The sequence below is a fragment of the Halichoeres trimaculatus genome, unplaced genomic scaffold (assembly GCF_033239565.1).
Source record: "Halichoeres trimaculatus isolate MK-OKI-2021-1 unplaced genomic scaffold, fHalTri1.1 fHalTri1_scaffold_9, whole genome shotgun sequence".
NCBI classification, from domain to species: domain Eukaryota; kingdom Metazoa; phylum Chordata; class Actinopteri; order Labriformes; family Labridae; genus Halichoeres; species Halichoeres trimaculatus.
Genome location: NW_027437188.1, coordinates 28011905 through 28030682, shown reverse-complemented (window position 1 = coordinate 28030682; position 18778 = coordinate 28011905). Strand labels below are relative to the sequence as shown.

Sequence of the window (18778 nt, the reverse complement as noted above, 5' to 3'; positions counted from 1 at the left end):
TAAGGAGAGACAAAAAAAAACCTCATCTGGAGACAAAACACTCTGTTACAGTCAGTGTCTGTAAATCTCTATAGTTTTTCTTAATCTGTGAGATTTGTTGTATAACTCATTCTGCAAATGTTTTTATCTTGGTCTTAGTGAAGCTTTGATTGTAATATTGATAAATGGATGCATACCTTTTAGATTCATCAACTTCATGCTTAATAAATAAACTGTTGGGAACATTACCTCTCATATGTTATTCCCCTTTTTCTTGTTTTATTTTATAAGATGTGACTTTGGAGAACTTTGAGCTTTGCATTTCAGGCATGAGGAAGAAGTAATGGGATTCACAAGTGCCTGCACAGTCATTTTATGCAAACAAAATAAAGCGTGACATTTATAAACAAAATGAGAGGGTTGGTTTTATCACAGTGTGTTCATAAACAGCATTTTCCACAGCCCAAATTATACATGTGGTATTTCTATTGTGTTAGGCAACGGCTTATTGATATTGTACCCACAGAGATTTAAAAAAAAAAAAAAAACTTGCAGTGTTTCATCTCTGTTATAGACAGAAACACTCATATGCTTACCAACATGGTTCCCACTACAACTGTTTACAGGAAGAGTATGAGTGCAACTTAACATTAACACACACTAAGTAACAAAAACCCAGGGCAGGTTACACACACCACATTTATTTTGATTACACTCTGTATTAGCACTCAGTCCTACTTTGTAGCCTAATTACCCACACAGATTCAAAGCAGTGGGAGCTCTGAATTATGCAGAAATGTTCAGTGGATATCAGCACCTTTACAAAGGGAAAGGAGACGTTTTTTATCTTGAAAGCCGGAGAAATCCTGAGTGGGAAAACATCGTGATTATAGGTCACAACTACCCACCACACCACATGTGTAGCTACACCCAAGCTGGAGAAAAAAAAAACCCTGTGATGTTGCAGTGAAACTGCATGCTTTGACTTGGAAATCTGATTTAAGCTGTAATGCAATTCTCACACTTCTGTACTAGTAATACATATTTCATGCTTCATGAACAGCAAATCATCAAACAAGTCATATGGCTGTTTCAGTGACAGTGGTGTGCACACGCTTCGTTTCTTTTGCCAGCAGTCATGAAACCAGAAACACTGTCATGTCTCTGTAAGTCAAGTAACTGTCAGTGTCCACAAATGTGTTCTTTCATTTTCCATCATCCAAGAGAAGATTCAGAGAGATGCTGTCTTGGTTTTTCTAGTCTCAAGCTGTGGGAGAGACTTGTTCATAGTGCCAACTCTGACTGATCTGTCAAAGTTCATCTGTGTGAATGATGCCTTCACTGGATGCTTGACATACTGTCTCTCCATCTGCACACTGTAGAAGCAGTCTTGTACTGCTACAAAAGTGGAGTAACTTTGATGCCAAAATGTGGCATCTAGTAGGATAAGGTAATAAAATTCAAAGTCAGTATCATTATTTATATTTGAAACCAATCAAATAATTTTCCATTGACTTAAACGGTTGCAAATAACTACAAAATACCATAATCTTTTTGTTGATAATGCAACATGCAAGACCAGATACCATTTATATATCCACACAACACATGTTACAGACAGTTTTCAGAATTTTCTGCTTTTGTTTTCTTTTTCTACATCGTAAAATGAAAAGAAATCAATTGAGTCTATGATATACAATGCTTTGTATACACTTGTTCCCGCTGAATTATTAATCTCCCAGCTCTCAGAATACAGTTCCTCTCAAAGAGATTTCATAACTGAACAAACTTCATACACATATGACTTTCTGAGATCCCATAGCAACATCTTAATGCAAAAACTTAAATTGGTGGAAGTTTTAATTGTGTGAACTGAAATGTCTTTTATGTTCTTGGCTGAACTGCTGTCATGTAAAGTGCTCTGATAATTCAGATTACAAGATAAAGCAGCTTTTTAGGGTCACAGTGCAACAGACAGAGTATTACAATGCCAAGACTCCAGAAAGAAAGTAATTATGCAGTTTGTCACCTTGCATATTTAAAGATCCATTACCACTAAACCAGTGTTATAGTTACTCATTGAGCCCACGCTCAGACTGACACGATGCTTGGAATAAATGAACAAAAAAAATAAGCAATTATAAGAATAATTAGAGGGAAAGATGCCTCATTGTGTCAAGTTCAGATGAGCTCAGTGTGATAGATGTTTATGAAACACATAAATGGGGCCATAGGTGGATATACCCTTTCAGAATATGTAGGTGTAATTACAGGGAACAGCCTTGGAATATTTTCTCATTTTCTTTGGCACAAGACCCAGCAGCTCATGTCTCGAACAAAGAGATTCTAAGGTTCAATTGTTTACAATGTTCTAAACTATCCCCAACAGAGATTCAAACCCAACACTGGTCTTTGTGAAAATACAGGATTAATGCCAAGAGAAAACACATTATTTTCCATACAATATGGCTGCATCCCATAGGGATGTATGGCATAGCCCATAAAGAGACCCTATGAAGAGACCTGAACTGGATGGAGCAAAAACTTATTAATGAAATTAGTTACACCTGTTGTCTTCTTGCTATTACAAGAATTATATAGTATGGTATATAGGCTAGTTGTTGTGTGAAAATTTAGATGAATGACTATGTCCTGGTTATTTTTCTCTAATATGTATGCTTTTCTTCAGCTAGGTAAAGGGTAAACACTTTAAAGCACAAATTTACACCGAGAAAATATAAGTGATAAACTTTTTAAAAGTGGGGTTTAATAAACTTTTAGTACATACAGTATTGTTTCTGGTTTAAATGGATTTATAAAATGTGAAAATAAATGGCATAAATGCCGTATTGTACTGAATCTAACTGTTGGTAAGATATCTACAGGACTATTTGTGATCAGTCAAGTTAAAATTAAAAAGAAAAAAGCTGAAAACAATTCAAAAGTAATGTTTGAGAACAATTTCTTGAAGATACTCAACATTGTGCCTCTTCTCAGTTTTGTTAAGTCCTGTCTCTAAAGTTCAAGAAGAGAGAAATCACTCTTCCTAAATTGATTTTGAAGAAATAAATGTAAAATGTGAACCAGTCACGACAGAAACCCCTCAAAGAGATCATTTCCAAACGTCTGCTGATCATTACGTGAAGTTTTCCAGGAGCACTTGAACGCAGCAGCTGTGAGGCTCCAGCTGCACGCGCTGCCAGCTCGTCAGCTGAGCTCAGTGTACCTTCATTTTCCGCCAGCAGAGCGCGTCCCTGCGCCTCGCGCTGAAAACGGGGGATGCCTCCTTCCACCAGAGCACAAACCCACTCCCCGTTTCCCGTGAAACTGTGACAAGGAAAAGCCCTGTTGTGTTTCTTTTATAACACTGTCACAAAGCTCATGCCCTGCGAGCTCTCTCCACCTCCTCCAGCGCTCACAGGACTCCTCCAGGATGCTGAAGAACAAGCCCCACATCGGGCACAAAGTGGCAGGCTGCTGGATTTTCCTCTCGCTCTGTAAGTGCTCACTTTACTTTCTAATCTTCGTGTCATGGCAGCTGCGAGTCTGACACAGCCTAAACAGTAAACAGTTTGTGTCGTTTGTCAAGTGTGAAGCTTGTGTCGTGAAAGAAGCGGCAGTGTAACCCTGAATTAAGTCTGTGTGTGAAGCTACGAGAAGAGGCGAACTGCGAGTGTATTTCCCTAAGTGTCTGAGAAGTGCGGAGCCATGATTCCCCTCAACTTCCTGAGGAGTTAGAAGGCGATTTGTAATTACTGCCTGCCATGTGGGTTTATGTAGACCAATGACTGTAAGTTTGCACCAGAGTCAGTCACAGGACAAGGTTTGAAAGCTTCTACTTAGTGTTTGAACGCGTCTTAGCTGCAGGAAGTCGCTTCTAAATGACTCATCGACATTAAAACTACAGAGTCAAGTCAGCTAATGTATGCACTTCAGGGCAAAGCGACTGTAATATTTACCCCTCAGGTTTCCTCTGTCATTCTGGATCGAGCATTATGATTCTAGGATTGCACACCAGCCAGAGCTCTGGGATTGTGACTTGTTTTGTTGCCCCAAGGGGTTAAAAAACATTTACATTGCCTTGCCAGTCAATTGAAAGAGCACTTTTAATAACAACTTGCTGCAGGTAGCCTAAATTACATTTATACACTGATTCATGAAGTTTTCAGCTGAATTTAACAAATAACTAATATCTTGGATGTCATATTAAGGTTCAGTTGAATTTCACAGGTATAAAAATGTATGTTTTGAATCACCTCTCCTCTTCTCAAATGTGCATGCTGTCCTGCACACACACAAACACACATATTCAGTAATGTGTCACTTGTCTATAGGGGCTCACCATGTGTGGCTGCAGCTGTGCACAGAATATGAGTGAGTGACCAATATTGCAGCGGTTCAATGTAGCATGTGGATGTCCTCCTGAGCAGAATGAGATGATGCTGAGCGCAAGATGCTCCTGCCTGACCCGACGGCACTGGAAACTGTTCTCATCTGGAAATAAAAGACCAGAAAATGATCTGAAAATGTGTTTGCGGTGCAAGAAAGGGTAACATCTGTATTGATGGGTAAATAACAGGCAGGTGGGTGAGAGGCAAACAAAGGAAAACAAGAGGATGTTTCTGGTCACAAGGAAAATCAGTTTTTATCCCGTGCTTAGTTACCCCCTCCTGCTTACTTTCCATTCGATTAAGCTTTTGAAACGAACAGACTTCTTTATTTTTTGAGGTCTCTGGAAGGAAACTAAAGTTGTCACATTGTGAAAAATAACCTCCCAGTCTCAATTCCTTATTGCAGTTTATAAAAATAAAAGATGCCTGTCTCAGTTTAGTCCATGTTAAATTTCACTTTTGTCTCACCAGTAGATGATGCATGTTAGATAAATTCTTCAATAGTACTTTTTAAGCAGCCTTTGCAGTTTTATTGAGCCGGGGTTGCTTGTATCCACTGTTCAACCCTGAGCACGGACGACAGCTTTGTGTTTGGCTCTGACTCAAGCACGTTTAGTCGAGCATCACACTCTGACAAGGCTGCCTGTCTGCTCCTGCTGTATGTAATATTCATGGACCTAACATCAAGGCCCGGGCGAGGTCTGGAGAGCGTCCAGTCTGGTGACATTAGTTTGGGAAGGGGGGCACCTCTTCTGTTTTTCAATGCTGTCGTCCACGAGGTTTCAGCGGACTGTCACTGGAGCTGTTTGCAGCTCAGTCAGTGCTGAGGAGCATCACCCTAAAGTCCGAGTCCACACGGGCTGCATTTCAATTGTGGCAGATGTTGCAGCTTCACACAGTGTGCGTTGGACTGCAGGAAGAGATGCTACAGTGATGTGCAGTCATTTGGGAACAGAGAGAGAGAAAGGAGAGTTAATTTTACGCCGAAATTGGTTGAAAGAGCTATTTAATTATGCTGTTATTATGTGTGTTTGTGTTACGTTACTCAAACCACTCTGCCACTCTGAAATGTTAATTTAATGACATTTCAATGACATTTTTATTCCAAAAAAACCCCCAAACATATGAAAGGTTTTATTTCTGCTGTGAAATCTTAATTCAAGGTTGGGAAAAAGTTAAAAACAAAGCAAAACCTTTCCTTCCCTCTGTGAAACCTGGACTCAGGTGCCTGTGGTTTTACTCAGTGACTGTGAAAGGGGCCGTGAGATTGGTGTGGGTGATGATAAGGGGAGAGCTCAGCCACAGAGCTCTTTTTATATGACCCTCTGCTGTGGTCACAATTGGATGGCCACTGAAGGAATGAGATCTCCAGAAGGAGCTTTCTTTTTCTCTCTGCAGGTGAGCGATTGAAGGGGGTTTGTGATTCTCGAGGATTTTTAGGGCCAAGCTGCTGCCGCTGAGGCTCCCACACACAGAGAGGAGCCGGGCACCTGGTTCAGATGCCATCATAAGAGGACCAAACTCTGTCTGATCCTAGATCTGCTGCAGAGATTACTGTATATCTCTGGCTGCTCAGGGAGTTCTTAGAGGAGAGCCGAGAGGAACTGCAGGAGTAAAGGCTCCTTTATCACCATGTGCAGGATGAACAGCTGTTAGTCAAGGGATGAATAAATGTATGTAGGTCTCAATTATAAAATTCAAATTGTTATCAAAACTTTGTTTTAATGACTTAAAGGGATAGTTCAGTTTTCTTGAAGTGGGGTTGTATGAGCTCTATGTGACCACTAAGGACATTAGATACAGTAGAAAGGTGTCTCCTCTCCCTCAGTGAGACACAGACTGTAATCCATGGTGACGAGGAAATAGGCGCTAACAGGGAAAGACCGTACCAAATTCAAAGGCTATTTTCTCTGCCTACAAGAACTAAAATCAAAAAGTAATACCACAGTTTAAGAGTACGCTACATAAAATATTTTTTAAGTGCATTAAGTCTTCGGAAATATAAACATTTATCCGGACCTAACTAACTGGTCATGTATCCTTCCGCGCAGGGCTAGTGCGCTCCGTCCCCCCTCCTCCTTTCAGCTGTAGGGAATGTAAACAAGCTATGCTTCGTGCGCCGGTTGTAGCCTTGTGTAAGTTTGATCAAGATGCCGAGTGTTACTGCTGCCATGTCTGTTGTTGTTGTTGTTGCTGTTACAGGACACTCCAGAATTAAGAAGAGCAGGGAAATCTGTGTGATGAGTTATACAGACGGCTTAAGAGCCAGCAGTGTCCTCAGACAAATCCTGAAGAGTGTCTGTAACCAAGTTCCACTCGTGACAGCAGTAACACAGCATCCGTGGGCATTGAGTCACAGCTCAGACATTTACATCACTGAGTATTTCCGACTCTATCTTGATGTCCAGTGTCCGTGGATGTTTCCTCTGAATTCCTTTTAGTCGCCATCTGTAGCAGCTCCTCTTCTGTGTGCTCCGGTTCATACAGGTATCCTTTTGGTTCCAAAGTGAATGGAGCTTAATCGTTGCTGTCATAGTCACTCATTTTGAATTTCCTACGCTGTGTCACAATCCTTAGAGTACAAACAAAAGAATTACGATACTTGATCAAACTTACATGAGGCTACAACCGGCGCTCGAAGCATAGCTTGTTTACATTCCCTACAGCTGAAAGGAGGAGAGGGGGATGGAGCGCACTAGCGCTGCGCGGAAGGATACATGACCAGTTAGTTAGGTCCAGATAAATGTTTATATTTCCGAAGACTTAATGCAATTAAAAAATATTTTATGTAGCGTACTCTTAAACTGTGGTATTATTTTTTTATTTTAGTTCTTGTAGGCAGAGAAAATAGCCTTTGAATTTGGTACGGCATTTCCCTGTTAGCGCCCATTTCCTCATCACCATGGATTACAGTCTGTGTCTTACTGAGGGAGAGGAGACAACTTTCTACTGTATCTAATGTCTTTAGTGGTCACATAGAGCTCATACAACCCCACTTTAAAAAAACTGAACTGTCCCTTTAAGTGTTGTGGAGATTGCAGCTCTTTCTGCTGTAAATTGTAGAAAAATCTGCAAATTGTCTTTTTCTCTGTTCATTTTGACATTATTCAGCCCTTTTTAACATTTCCAATGAGTTTCTAATAAATACATTCATATAAATAGTGACATTACCCAAATCCCATACTGTGATGTAAGACTGCATTTATTTTATTTTCTAGTGGCAATGATTCATTCTCCAGTGAACCTGTCCTTCATGAGTTCAGGAGGTGTATCTCAGGAGGTCTGCATTTTTTTCCCTTTGGACTTCAAAATGACTTTTGCTTGTTCCCCCAAAAATGTCTGTTCCAGCTAGAACATTAAGTTTCTCCCTTAATATTTCATTAAAAAAGCACCTTTCAAAGCTTTTGAGTATGTTTAACATTAAGTGTCCTAAATAAAAGATAAGACCTCAAGCATATTTAATGCAGAAAATGGTATCAAGAGAGATCTCAACCAGAGGCTCTGACCAGGTTAAGAAAAATTCCTGTATTTCCTCCTCTCTACAGTCTGTTTCATAGAGACGGCTGCATGAAGTTAGAGACATAACGCCAGATGAAGTCTGAGTTTATTTCATGCCTAACCATTTGCAGAGCAGCTTTCAGAAACAGAAATCAAACGCATTTCTACACAAACACACACAGAGTGTACACTGTGAGCCATCTGCACCAGTCCTTTGAAGAGCTACTTTTATTGTAACAGTGCTGGCTGCGCTGCCTCTGTCGCCACTGTGTGATATTTTGTCCAAACAATAATCACAGAATGAACTGCTGGCATTTTGACATTTAACCAGAACCCAAAAACACGACCACATCACTCCTGTTTCAGCTTCCAACACTGCCTCCCCAAGTGTTTGGGCTGATTCTAAGACTTAACTGCCTACTTTTAGAGCTCTCCATAGACTTTCTATTCTATACGTAACCAGTGTGTTCATATGTAGGAGCCTAATCTCTTTAATATCACCCACCTGTTTCTGAAGAGGTGTTTCAAGTTCAATGTCTGTAATCAGCACATATAAGAAATGCTAATTTAAAACCTATAGGCTGAGAGCTTGTTCAGTCTCACCTGTCCGTCAGCTTGATTATATCTGCAGTTATGCAAATTTCTGTAACCATTAGTCTTGTTTCATCAAAAGACATTAGTTATACAAACATTAATCCTCTGTTCAGAGGATTTTCAGTATTTTAAGTATAAGCTTTTAAGATTTTTTTGCACAAGATTTATACCATATATTTATTTCTATAAAGATGAACTTTTTCGCTTGGGGTCCCCTCTACATTTACATCCAGCCTCTAATGGACACTTGGGGTATTGCATTTGTTTTTTCAAGTTATTTTTCTGTCTTTTCTTCAACCAATGAGGATAGGATAATGGATGGATATTGAATCGGTCCAAGAGCAAGCAAATCTGATTTTTTTTTCCCTACAAGAATTACATTCCCAACTTTGTTTGCTGGTTATGTTAATGTCAGATAAATTAATCGATATTATTTATCTGACATTAATCTTTTGTTTGACGAGACGGATGGTATGAATGCTTCACCCATGCATCGAGGGCTCAAAATGATCGTTATGGTGATCATGTTTTTCTAATCGGAGCCCCTTGAGCTACCATCCTAATGATAATAAATAAGCAAGTAGCTTTTAGCATAGTAGCATTTTCTTCTTTCTCACATTTTCCCAGATCATTTGCATGGGATTTAGTCATCACATATATACATACATATATAGAAGTTATTCTTAGTCACACATGACTCCAGGCGCAATCTGCACATGCAAAGTCAGTCAGCAAAGAGCTAACCCAGGTTGTGCTGTAGCTGCTTCCAATATGCATGAAAACAGAAATGTAAGAAGCAAATGTGCTTTAGATTTAAACCCACCATAAAACAGAACTAAAACAAACACTAGAGACCCCACGAGTGCCTGTTCAATTGAACTCATTTATTAACTCCAGAGAAAGCATTGGTCTCTTTGGCCTCCTGAATGTTTGATGTGTCCTCACCAGCCATTCTGATCCAGTTCGTGCCATGCAGGTAGCACTGTTGTTTGAACTGGAGTGCTGGGAGCTGCAGTCTTTGGCTTCAGGAGAGGTTGGTGAGAGGTGAATCCAGGTTTAATGGCCCTCAGTGTTGGGATGTTTGAGTAGTGGTCTCAGAAGAGTTTCCTGGATGGCAGCCGGGCTATAAATAACTGCGCCGTGCAGCAGAAATGATTTCAGATTTTATTGTCTTTGCCAGATCAAATGACTTTGTTTTTGGGGACCGGCTAGACTCTTGACTATTCAGCCTCCGCTGAGCCTTTTTACTGTCTTTTTTAACTTTGAACACTCCTGCATGGATATGGTGATCATCAGGGCTCTTTTAAAGCTGGCACAGACGGCTGGCTAATTAGCATTCAAGTTAATAATACACCTGCACAGCTGCTTTGTTAATGTGATTTACTAACTTTAAAGTACCCTTGTGTGGTTCTCCAATTCCCCCTGGTGCTTTTTCTGTGTGCATTAAACCTAGCATGTAATGGAAAGTTAAATCAGATGTGGACCAAGGTGCTGGCTTGGCCTTGTAGTTAAATTGCACGTCCCAGGTTATAGCCCTCAACCTAGGTTCAATTCCATTCTGGGGTCTTCCGCTGCACACTATCTACACTCTCTCCCTGCTCTATCAATGGTCCCGTCCTCATATAAGCTCCAATACAAGCATAAAAACCCCAAATAAAGTATAAAAAGTTTGACCTGGACCAGCCATCAAACAGGAAGTCATTGCTTAAGTGCAACAAATCCCCTAAGATTGATTTTTTTGAACACAAGCTGTTAGAAAATTGCACTTAGCAGAAACTTTCTGTCTTCCTCGTAAAGTTACACTCACTAAACTCAGCTCCTTTGTCGCTCCGTTCTGTGAATTTGCAGAGACACTTGGATCGTCTCTCTTTGTTACACACTGTTTCCCTGCTAATTGCATTGGACGTCTGCTTTGATTACTATGACAATGTACATTTAGATGCTTGTTGAGAAGCTTTTCAGCATGTAGAGTGATTTCCTGAGTCTCCTGAAATCAAAGAAAGCAAGCTCCCCCCGGTACGGCTCAATTAAAAACATGGCTGGAAACAACAGACTTGATTATGCAGGCTGAAGAAGTGATGAGATGAAGGTGCTCTCATCAGCACTCCTGACATAATGAAGGGAGTCGCTCTGTCTTTCCCCCAACTTGTGCTGCTGCCTCACCCTCTCCTGGGTGAGCCATGAAAGGATGGTGGAAGTTTGAGCAGATGTAGCGGGAAGTATCTTGAGCTTGAATTTATTCCTACAGGAGCCTTGTTTCCAGCCTAATGTTGCATTTTTAATCAAGACAGAAGTTGGAATGCCAGATGACAATCTTGTGGCTGTATTGGCTCTAAGAGCTTAGAGGTGGGGGATGTATTGGATACGCTCGATATCATGGGTTGTTGCACGTGATGTGTGCGAAACGACTTTATTGTGACCATCAAGTATAAATACTCACTAAGTGTTTTAAGATGTCAGTAATCTCTGGTGTTTTGCATCTTTCACTCTCTGCTTCTCACAGCAAGCAGCTCACCCCCCGGCCCTTCCATAAAAACTCTCTATACGTTCGTATTTTTGTATTAGGAGAGGAAGGGAAAAAGTTTTTTGCATATCTCATCAGTCGCGATTTGTGGGTTCTGGGCTTATTTTCTAGAGTGTAGTTGCTTATTTGGGTTTGCTTTGCTGCCTCTGTGATCCCCACCTGATTCTCTCCCAGCTCTCCACAACAAGAAACAAACGTGACAACACGTACTTAAGTTTCAGTTTCTCCTCTCTCCTCTCTCTCACTCACTCTGTTTATGCGCACTCTCCCCTGCTCAACCGTGAGTGTTGCCGCTTAGTCACGGCACTCAGCTGTGCACTGCTGGCTGGATGATGGCAGAGAAGAGGCTTAATTTGGTGTTATTTTACAGCTAAATACCAAAATACTGTAAGCTGCAATGTTATCATACAACATATAATGTTCTGTGGCAAAACCACAAACTTGCGGACTGTTGTGGGTGATGTTTTTAGTATCAGTGTGGAAAATGGAGAGAAAATCTGGAGAAATTACAAATCAAGAGTTTGATTGCTTGACCTTGATGATATGCCCTCTATAACGTCAGTAGGATTAGTCCTTACCTGACACATCAGACAATACAGCTTCTGGTACAGGCCCCTGTGATTTTACGCATCGACTACTGCAGCTCTCTTCTAGCAGTGTACACTTACACCTCTGCAGATGATCCAGAATGTAGCAGCACGTTTGGTCTTTAACCAGCCCAAAACAGCACGTCACCCCGCTATTCTTCACTGGCCTCCAGTGGCAGCTTGAATCAAATTCAAAGCTCGTCTTCTGGCTTACAAAACATTGACAAGAACGGCTCCTGCCCACCTGGAGTCCTTTATCCACAACTACACTCCTTCTCGCCCTCTACGTTCTGCTTGTGAAAGACGCCTGGTGTTCCCAACCCAGTGCGGCTCTAAATCTCTAGCCAGACTCTTCTGCTCTGTTGTGCCCAAATAGTGAAGTACTTTAAACTTAACCTGATTGTGATTTTTTCCTTTTTGCATACATCCAACTGAATGGTCTGCATTAAACTGGTGTCATTTTATGCATCAAAGGGTTTAATTTAACATTTATATAGTACTATAGAGGAGAAATCAGATTGTCGAGATGTATATTGTGTATCCCAATATAGCCTAAAGATATTGGTTTTAGGCCATATCGTGCAGCCCTATATAAGCTCATGGTTTTCTGAGGAGGAGATATCGAGTCTTTCATTTTCACATAGCATTCATGATACAAGAACATTTAAAAAAGAACATTGTGATGCCATTTTTTTCATGTTGTATAACTGAAGTTATTGCTTTTACAGTCTTCACCTGCTTTGTTTTCTGTAGGAGTTCATCAGAGTGAGGTGCTTCCCTTTCTCATTATTTTCTTTACTGAAGGTTATTCTGGGCTGTCCCAATCACAGAAAACACCATTAACTGTAAACTGCACTGAGCATTGGCTCCTCACAGCGAGGAACAGAAGACACTTTGAATGTAAGACAACATAAAAAGTAGTGTACCAAAACTAATAGATGAACTCATATAGTTTAACATGAACATGACTGCAGACATGCGTGTTAATTTCAGACACAATTCCAGTCAGGGACAGTATTACAGGTTTTTTCGATGCTACAGCCTCAAGAAGCGACAGATGGAGGAGGGACTGAGTGCTATGAGATCAAATTTCAAGTCCACGCCTGAGGATATGTTCAGCTCCAGTTGTGATTATGTTTTTCAATAGAATAAATGTTTATTTGTAGATAAACCTAAATCTGTACTGATGCTGCTAACATTTTGAAGTACAAACGTTAGTTTCGTGCCATGCTCAAGCAGGAACAATCCGTGACAACATTAAGGTCAGTAATACCATGTAATATTAGAAATGTGACCTAAATATGAGTATTTGACTATATGTTCATGAATCATCAGATGAGAAATTTGCTGTTTTTCTTTTCTTTTAATGGTTAGTTATTTGCTAATTGAAGCGATTGTAGCTACAACAGCTCCAAAGTGAGTTAACTTCACAAACTAAGTCTACAAAAGGCCCTTAAGTGTTGATCATTTACACCACATTGACCAGGAGCTGAATATCCACTGAGGCCTCTTTCAGTCATTTAAAAAAAATAAGCGACACTGTGATTAAAATGGTAAAATTGCTCTTTCTCACCAGACACAGGACATTAGGAGAGTCAAGCTACTTTCTTGACAATGTTCAGGTTTGGATCCCTGAAAAGATCATTCGTACACTTTCTTTTTATCTTCTCAGGGGTCATTTACCTCATGAATACTTCATTCATCCCTCAGAGAAAAAAAAAATGAAACAGTGGAAAAATACTGAATTAAGTTGGCTGATGTTGTGTTGCTCTGGTGTGTTTTCTACAAGGTAGATACTACCTAAGCTGTTAGCTGTTGTGTTGCTAACTCTAGTACATGACCAGACTAGAATCCTTCATGCTCTCTGGTTATTATTGGTGATTTCTTGATTATCTGCCAACCCAGAACCGCGGTCCAATATTTGAATTTGCTGAGATTAAAGTTACACAAGTGTCCAGTAACAAAGAGCTAAAAGCAACAACTAAAGAAAGTGTGTCTGGAGCATATTCCATCTAAAGCTCAGACTGCAACAAATTGCACCCAGCAACAGCGAACATGGCTGATGGGATAAGAAGAAAGGCCAAAATTCCAATCATCAAACACCTAAAAAAATGCCACATTAGCTTTAATATAATACTTGTGTTCAGTATTGGGATGTTATTTATTGATGAAATTTTTATATATATATTCTCTGTCATTTGACTTATGGTTGGTGGAGTACTGTTTTTAACCATGCTTTAGCATTTTGATAGTCTGTCAAATGTTTTTGTGGTTTTGTGTCAAAGTTGATTTCACAATAAAAGTCAAAATAGATTGCATAATCCTGTTGCACAACAAATCTATCTAAGGGTACAAAAAAGTAACTTGAAGAAACTGCCCCTGGCTTGTATGCAAAGTAAAACATAAGACTTAAATATATTTGGAGTTGGTGTGTTGAACTCAACTTACGGGACAAAGACTTCGAATTCGTATTGAACAGCCATTGTTCTCTCTGAGTCTGAGTCCGGCACAGCTCTGATGTATTCAGCTTTGCTCAAAGATGTCGTATGGTTCTTCTGCACTCTTTGAAAACTTGCTTGCCTCCATTGATGATTTTTGGCCCTTTTATGACAAAATAATGAGGTTCATTATACTGTTCAATTCTTCCCTGTTGGTGGCTTCACTCCGAGCCATTCGCTGTTTTGAAGTTAAGTCAGATTTCTAAATAATTGACGATGAGGGGGTCTCCTTTATATCTGGCTGTATAACTGCAGATTGGGCCATAAATGAAAGTGCTGGAGACAGGAAATGTTTCATGAAACTGTTTTAAAGGACCTTATTGCAGGTGTCTTATGCGTTGGATATCACACTACAGCTGGCTCAGTGATACTTCGCTTTATCAAGGTTGAATCAACACTATCAGGTGTCTTATAACAGCTGCAGAAGAAATTTAACTCCTTCAGTCTTGTGTTGTTTCATTGAGACTGTTTCTAAACTGGCTCATGCAGGTCGTCTAATTTCATGTTAAGTGCTTTATGGATTCATTCTCAACCACGCTGCTGTTTTTGATGTATCGATTTGAAATCCTGGGAATCGCTCTGAAGATTTTCTTGTCTCAGAATCGATGGCAGCATAATTGGATAGAAGCTCTTCTGGCTCTAATTACAAACTCAGACGGATGAACGGAGCTCTTGGAGATAAAATATAGACTCAGCCTTATGGAATGAGGCTCTGTGGCAACATCTCTGTGTTTCTTTACCTTTTTCTAAAAGAAAAAACTGCAGCAGGTTGCTTCTTTTCACGGCAATGACGGCCATAAAATTGAAATCTGACCCAGTCAGAAAAGAAAGGAGCTTATGTTTCAGTCTAACAGGAATCATTTCATTGCATTTTTTTAATCCAAAGTAACATAATTTTTTCTTTCATTTTCTTTCAGTTCATATAAACTTCTCTGCTGGCAGCTCAGGAAAAGGCTCACAGGTAAGAAAACAGCTGATTCTTGTTTTATTTTGTGTTTATGAGTCATAACCTTTCACTGTTTTTTTTCTCCTCAATGAAAAGTGTGAGTCATTATTTCCTCATCTCTTCACCCCTGTTAAAGATTTAATCAGCTGTCCAGACTGAGATAACAAGCATGCTGTTGTTGTTTTTTTTAGTGCATTGATTATTGGCCTGCAGGTTTAGAGGTTTAATTTGCTCTTCAGGAAAAATCCATTCGCTCTTTCCTCAAGTGCTTGAAAAAAACTTCTTGCCGTTGCATTTTCTGAATGTGTAGTTGCTGTTTGATAAATAATTAACATGTTCAGTTGCTCCACTTCTCACTGGTTTGAGGAGATGTTGACAGTAAGCCTCCTGGTGGAGGTGCTTAGCATCACAGAAACTGGAAATTACTGTCACTCTTAAAACTGATGTCAACAGCTTTATAGCCTGCCAAGGAAGGTTCACCCCTTTGCTGTGTCATATTTTTATTCTTCTCACAATTTCAGGCAAAAACTGTCAACAAATGAGCCATCTTTGTTACCTCACTGAGAGGCATCTTGAAACAATGAATCTTCTGAAGTGAGACAAGATATCGGGCTCTAATTAAAAATTAAAGTTTGACTAATTCTGTTTTCTTCCCTCCACATTTGAAGCTTTCTGTTCAAAATTAGACACTCAGTTAAAGCCTTTTTTCATTTTTTTTCCACTGTAAAAAAAAAGCAGTTTGAGACAGCTGCCTGTCAGAGTGATAAAAGATACATTTAAATGAACTCCAGTCAAGGGAAGAACATTTTTCCTCACAACAATGGAAACACCATCAAGAATAAAGTCACGTTTAATGTGCTGGAAAAAAAAGACATTATAAAAGCTGAGATTTATGGGTTAATGGAGTTCCTTTTAGTGGAAAATATAACAGTACATTTATTCTTAGACTTTAATGTTTATGATAAGTATCAGAAAAACATCTTTTTTCTGTTGTCTCCTTGTTCTTGACCCTGACATGCAGCTGCCTTTCAGAACTTGTCGGGTATGTGTTAAAACAAGTGAATAACTGCATGACCCGGATACCGCCTTTGTTACATTTCAGGCTTGTTTTTGTCGGGGAAACTGTACACAACATACAAAACAAAAATTGCAAAGTTTTTCCCAATAGAGGGCGCCACAATTGCCAGAGATTGCTGTGTGCTGTGATTGTTACCTACTTGGGATGCATAAAAAAAGCAGTTTAACCGTCTCATTTTTAAGGTGATTTATAAAGTGAATGGGTAAAAATATAGCTTAGAATCCTGACAGGGTGCGCAGGAACTATAGAGATTTTCTGTCCTCAGTCTGGGATGTTGCACACACATGAGGCAACAACGCCACTACGCTATTTTCTGTGGCCCATGAAAGCTTAAGAGGCCTGATTGTCTTACGTTTCTCATAATACCAAACGATTATGTTACCCGTGAAGTGACAGCATCCCGCTACTAGATTGCAGTGTTTACACATCAGTGCCATTTTCTGAACTAGTGGAATTGAGAAATAAACAATGATCCCTTAACTTACAGGAAGAGAAAATTTGATGCAGATGGAAGGCTGTTTCACAAAAGATGGGAAGGCGAATGGGAAGTGCTTCTAGGAGAAGAACCCGTATGTCTTATGTGTTATGAGGCCGTTGCGGTTGTCAAAAAGTACAATCTACGTCAGCATTTTGACACCAAACACAGGGCTAAGTGTGCCAAAGTGAGCCTCAAGAAAAACAACAAAAAGTGGAAGATTTAAACTGCAAACCGCGTTCGCAGCAGGATGTGTTCAAGATAACCACAACCAAAAACAATGCGGCAGTGAAAGCTAGCTTTGTTGTGGCTGAAAACATTCCCCATGCTGCAAAGTCTTTTTCGGAGGGTGCATTTTTCGAGCATTGGTGCATTTATTTGACATTACATTTAGTTACATTGAGCGACATTATATGCTGTCTTACAGTTACATCTGGCCCTTTAAGGTTAACCATTATACTTGTGCGGCCCTCAGTGAAAATGAGTTTGACACCACTGCACTTTTGTGTTATTTAAGTTACCTTGAGATCATCAACTAAGAGAAACTCTCACCTGCTCTGACACCGTTGTTTTGATTCTAGCACATTTTATTTATCTAGTTTGAATTGTCTTTATAGATTTATTTAATCAGAAAAAAAACTTATATAAGATTAAAAATCTCTTGTCCAAGAGTTACCTGGACAAAAATGGCTGCAGTACAGTCTACAAAGTTTCTGACAAAGAGCAACTTACAGACAAACACAAGATGTCTTGAAAATATTTAAAATCATGGCACAACAGAATAGAGTGACAAAAGATCCAAAATCACAAAACACATCAAGCAAAACACATACAGCCCAGTATGTCTGCTGCTATTCAACACCACCTAAAACCCAATTAGTCATAACATACTGTTAACGAACGGGCCAGCATTAGCCCATCTGTTAACAGTGCCCCCTATCCAACCAATCTGAATTCCCCTCGCATATTCCACATAAACAGCAATAAACATGGTGAGTGTAGTAGTGTCTGCAAGAAGAGCAAGAAAAAGAAGTTTTCCTGCAGAAGAATTTGACATTTTAGAGTGTACATGACCTGGTGGTTTAAGGTTGAGCTTCATGAGGTTTGCCCTTGTGCAGGTGGCCTGGGTTTGAGTTCAGCCTGAGGCCTCTTTCCCGCATGTCACTCCCCACTCTCTCCCTGTTTCTTGCTGTATCCACTATCTTCTCTCCTATCCAGTTAAAGGTATAAAAAAATAACTTGGGAAAAAAAAAAACATTTTACCAGAAGAATGACGCCTGAACAAATACTTGTTATCAGCTAGAGATATGTCAGAGGTTAGAAACAAGGGTTAAGGAAAAGTTTGGCAAAATATCTTGCACAGGGTGGATGTGTGTGGTGCTTCAGAGCGCACAGTAGATATCTCTAAAATAAAGTAACATGAAAGCAGCAAGTTGCGATAATCCTGCTATAAGCGCTTATAATGGTGCCATTAAATGAAACACTCTCTAAATGTTTTCATTTAATCTTTAGTTTCACCTTTGCCAGACTATTCCAGACCCTGCCATTGCCAGTGGTCTTTGACCAATCACAATCCAGTATTAAACATTAAACAACCAACAGTGAATGGTTTCAACACAACAAGCAAGGATAAATGTGTTTCACACCTTGTACCAAGATTTGTAGTCACCGTTATTTGCTGTGTTTACTAAGAAGAAACATCAGCTCAGTGGAAACAAGATTGTTGTTAGCACAACATTACCAAATTACAAACTAATGCAAGTTTGTAGGTCATGGGAGTGCTCCGTCTTGGTTATGGTAAGTCTTTAAATCAGTCCACATCATGAGAGAGCTGACACTTATTCAAAGACTGAACACACTAGTTAATTAGAGGTGGTTATTCATCAGTAAAAGCTTCCAGTGATACACTTCATTGTTCATTTTGTAGTTCAATAAAGTCACTTTGTAAAGCAAGTTGTTCACCTTGAGGATTGATGATTCACTGAATAAGTACCAGTTCAATGAATGTTGGACCTTTTAGTCAGTGTGACCTTAAACTGCTTCTTTCTTAAACCATGAGAAAAGGAAAATCCAAACTTTGTCAGTTCCTCCTTTCAGGATGTTGCAGACTTTTTTTGTGATAGTTGTGGGCTGAAATGGCTGATATCGTGGCAGCTTTTTGAAAAATTTGCAATGCACGTTGCATTGTTTTTTGTAATGAAATTGTGT

General features: G+C 39.7%; 1 protein-coding gene across 1 annotated transcript in view; it reads left to right on the top strand.

Annotated features, from left to right (window-relative positions):
• The first annotated feature begins 3212 nt into the window (after positions 1 to 3212).
• b3glcta (beta 3-glucosyltransferase a) overlaps positions 3213 to 18778 on the top strand; it is an 80935-nt gene continuing 65369 nt past the window's right edge. Inside the window, exons 1-2 of the mRNA XM_074680183.1 lie at positions 3213 to 3476; positions 14989 to 15032. Of these exons, the coding sequence (XP_074536284.1) occupies positions 3413 to 3476; positions 14989 to 15032 (108 nt within the window). The 5' untranslated portion in view covers positions 3213 to 3412. The remainder of the gene's footprint in view (positions 3477 to 14988; positions 15033 to 18778) is intronic.